This window comes from Nestor notabilis, unplaced genomic scaffold (assembly GCF_000696875.1).
Source record: "Nestor notabilis isolate BGI_N333 unplaced genomic scaffold, ASM69687v1 scaffold11598, whole genome shotgun sequence".
NCBI classification, from domain to species: Eukaryota; Metazoa; Chordata; class Aves; order Psittaciformes; family Psittacidae; genus Nestor; species Nestor notabilis.
In genome coordinates, this window is record NW_009939642.1 from 96,918 (window position 1) to 100,864 (window position 3,947).

Sequence of the window (3,947 nt, forward strand, 5' to 3'; positions counted from 1 at the left end):
GAGCTGGAAGGATCCTTCACTTGGTCTCTTTTCAGGGGCCTCATTTTCTTTGTTCTCACTCTTCCTCCGAACCTTCTCTACACAGGGCACCACACCAAGCTGAAGTAAGCACTCCACAATGTTCAGTGCCACATCGCAAACCCGGGAACTGATGTCATGGTTCAGAACCAAGTAAACAGCCTTCAGGACCACCTGGAGATTCAAACATTATATTTAAAGTCTGACTTATTTTCTCTCCTAGTGCTATTCAGTGCCTGGAAATCCTAGGCAGAGCAGAGACTTGTTATAGCAGGCACAGTACAAACTCAGAATGAAGTACATACAACCCTCAACCCCTCAAGCCTACAACCTAGGTGTAAGACAAGAAACCACAGGCTGGGCACAGTCAGGCAGAAAAGGAAACCAAGAGATGACATCTGTGAGCCTGAGAACACTGCTTCAGTGCATCAGGAGCTGTGAAGTCATTAAGGGGAAAGCAGAAAAGGTGAGTTTTAAGGTGCCATTAGAAGAAAGCTGCTATTCAGTTTTATACTGGTTTGTAGGGAACTTGGTGCATGCACCAGGAACACAACCATTACATAATATCACTTAAGATTTGATGTGTGCATTCCACATGCACATGCGCTCCTTGCAAGGAGTAACAGGAGTTGCAGTATCTCAGAGGAGACTTTTATGATATGCACAAATGTATCTGACTGACCTTTATGTACTGCTGAGAGAAGTCATATAAAGAGGTGGAGGAAAAGCCCATCAAACCCCTGATCTCAATGGTACAGCTACATTGACAGAAGAGGGACCTGGCTTTCCTCATTCCTTGCCAATTACCGAGAGATCCAGCATGCCGTTCTTGTGGACAAAGTTGTTGGTTCCATCAATGTGATCCGTATCCTCCAAGCAACTGTAATTGATGCAGGAGTCTGTCAGGCTCCGGGGGAGGTTGGCACATGCAAGTGGCTCATGGGGCATCTCAGGGATGGGCACCTGGTTGCAAAGCTTCCTCATGTGCTCGCTAAAGAAATCAGCGTAGCCCACATTGAATGAGGCCAAGGTAGTGTTGAAGGTTGCCACAGTGATGGTGGAGATCTGGGACCGCACTGCAGGGAGGAAAAAGGCTACCTGTAAATTTCCATCTCTAGGATAATGAAATCGAAAACTGAGGCTGTGCTTGTTTACAAGCCAGGATGCTATTTGCCTTCTTGGCCACCTGGGCGCACTGCTGGCCCCTATACAAACCAGCTGTCTACCAACACCTCCAGGTTCTTTACTGCTGGGCAGCTTTCCAGCCACTCTTCCCCAAGCCTGGAGCGTTGCGTGGGGTTGTTATGATCCAAGTGCAGGATCTTGTTGTCACTGCCCACTATCCCTTAATTCACTGTGCTCAGCCAGGCGGAGAGAGCATAGGGAATCCTGCCTCCCATCATGATCACACTGGCATTGCTATTTCTGCACAAGCCTCCAAGACAGATAAGCCCCAGGGAGACTTCAAGTAAATTTCAAAGCCAGGCTTCTATCCTGGCTTCAAAGCCAGGAACCAGGAGAAATACGAAAAACCCCTGTGATTCTCAGCACAATCCAGCAGCTGTGGACTGCAAAGGGGCATTAAACACCAGCAGATTCCCCAGGAAACCACTAAAATTAGCAATACCAAGTTTCTGCCAAACTTCTGTGCTGTTGTGGTAAGGTGATAAAAAAACAAACCCTGTCTTCTCTCCACTGATGGCTGCCAAATTTTTTTGGTTTTTTGTTTTGTTTTTGTTTTCTTTTTTTACAAACTGCACCAGATCAACCTGAAAGTTTTGGAAGGTGTTCCTACACAGAACAAAAATACCCCTCAAGAGATACAGGGGGAGGGGGGAAGGAAAAAAACACTCAGTCATATACTCAGAAAAGGAAACAGTAACCCTTCCTCAGCTTCTTGGTATTTCAGTGAAACGGTTTTTTCCTGGAGTGTTAAATGTACCTTCTTTGACTGTGTTCTCTCCATGGCTGTTCGAGTGGTCCGGCAGATCAGAGACCAGCGTGTGATGGGAGTGTGAATGCCTGGCGCTCAAGCTCTCCATCTCCGTGGCTGTGTCAGAGCTCCCCCGTCTGGTAAACTTTCCTAGGGTGAAGGCAATAAATGAGTATTTAATTTACTCATCTAAGGTCCTTGAAGGCAAAAGTCAGTAGCTGATGTCAGAAATTGAAAGACTGGAGTCCACAGAAACAAAGGCCTTCCAGGACCCTGTGAAGCAGAATCAAACATTATAGTGGGGTATCTCACAGGGACTCACTGACATAAAGACTCTGCAAGAGTAGTTTGTGCAAACTCTTTGCAAGGCTCTTCCCATCAGCACACACTGTTTTAGCTGACACCTATGCTGTCACCCACCAACAGTAAAACAAGATTGGTCAGCACTGAAAGAATCCACCCTTTGGGGCTGGTTATAGGAATTTGGTTTCTTCTTATCAAAAGAAATAGGTATATTAGGATGGGGAGTGCTAAAGCGCTAAAGGAATACAATAAATTACAAATCAAAAGAACCTGCTGAAAGAGGGGGACTGTCTGAAGTGGGCAGAATCTGCAGGCTATTGAATCTGAAATACACAATTTCACTGAGATATCAGAGAGGAGGAACTGTAAGTTAAGGAGGAGAAGAATCTGGAGCCCTCAAGATCAAGATATAATAGATTTCTTGAGCTACCGAAGATACGGAAAGAAGGATTTGGATACTAGATTTTTTATGCTTGTACAAATCTCTAGGTGTTTGTATATTAACCATTGACAAAATACATACAGATCTTTAAGGCTTCACTTGGCCAAGCTCATTTTTTGGTGTCCCAAAGATGTTTGCAATGGAGACCTTACCAAAATGATGCCACATAAGCCAGTGAAAATGAGAAGGCTCTGGCATGGCCTTAGGCAATCATTTTGCTGCCTATCATCTCCAAGAAAGGGTGCCAGGATGAAAAATCTGACATCAGGATTAAGTTTGTGAAACAGACACAAAGCTTAAGCACTGTTCAGAGAACTTGGAAGCTTGAAGGAGACAATATTTATATTTAAACACAGTACCTTTGCAATATCAAAAAACTGCAAGCCTCACTATTTATATTGTATCCAATATTCACTTGAGGAGGACTGAATATTTTTTGCCATACTCCTAATGACCATACTGTTGCCTCTCCAGAGATTTCTCTTTAAAAGAAGAGGATGCAACCATTCCTTGAATCTATCTCAAGCTGCAGTTGCACAACACTTGCTACCACTCAGGAAGCTTATTCAAGTGGTAGAGATATCACTACAGGTTGCTATAGTAGCTATTATTCCAGTACAGATGGCAGTTTTCAGAGGGAAAGTGAACTAAAATGGAAGGCCTTCCAGCTCTACTATCAGCACAGCTGCCACTTCTACAGACAGGTATGTAACAGAACACAAAAGATGGCAACAGGATGGAAGAAGAAACAGCGAGCCTCTGTTGTTCTCTGAATGTTCAGGAAAGGAACAACACAGAACCTGAGGTAGAGGTAACACCATCTCACCTAATATGGTGGTTTGCCATCCTCCCCTCTCAATGCCACGCCGATCCTCTCCGATTCCAGAGAAACTGCCAAAGGAGAAAGTGCTGCGAGTGGGTGAGACATCCAAATGATCCTCATGGAGGAGGAAGGGTACCCCCATCCTTCGCTGCCGCTTCTTCCCGGTATGGTGGAAAGGAATTGACCCTTTGCGCTCACGCTCCCTGTCCTCTTTGCGGCTCTTGAACTGCAGGAAGAAGAGGAGAAGATACGAGAGCAGGTAGAGGCTTTGAGGCATGGCAAGCTACCATTGGAGGGAAAAGAATAACACAGATGTGTAGCCCAAGTATAATCTTCCACTCTAAGCTTTTCATCTTGGACATTTAATCCTGATAGCTGCTATCTGTACTCTGGAACCATGTGGGCATTTAAAGAACATAGTCTTTCCC

The 3,947-nt window shown here is 44.9% G+C and overlaps 1 protein-coding gene across 1 annotated transcript in view; it reads right to left on the bottom strand.

Moving 5' to 3' along the window:
* The window catches only part of UNC80 (unc-80 homolog (C. elegans)), a gene marked incomplete at its 5' end in the record, with an annotated part of 118,213 nt that overhangs the window by 93,763 nt on the left and 20,503 nt on the right, over window positions 1-3,947 (bottom strand). Inside the window, 4 exon segments of the mRNA XM_010019970.1 lie at window positions 1-192; window positions 826-1,094; window positions 1,961-2,101; window positions 3,523-3,745. The exon segment at window positions 1-192 is cut by the window's left edge and continues 21 nt beyond it. Of these exon segments, the coding sequence (XP_010018272.1) occupies window positions 1-192; window positions 826-1,094; window positions 1,961-2,101; window positions 3,523-3,745 (825 nt within the window).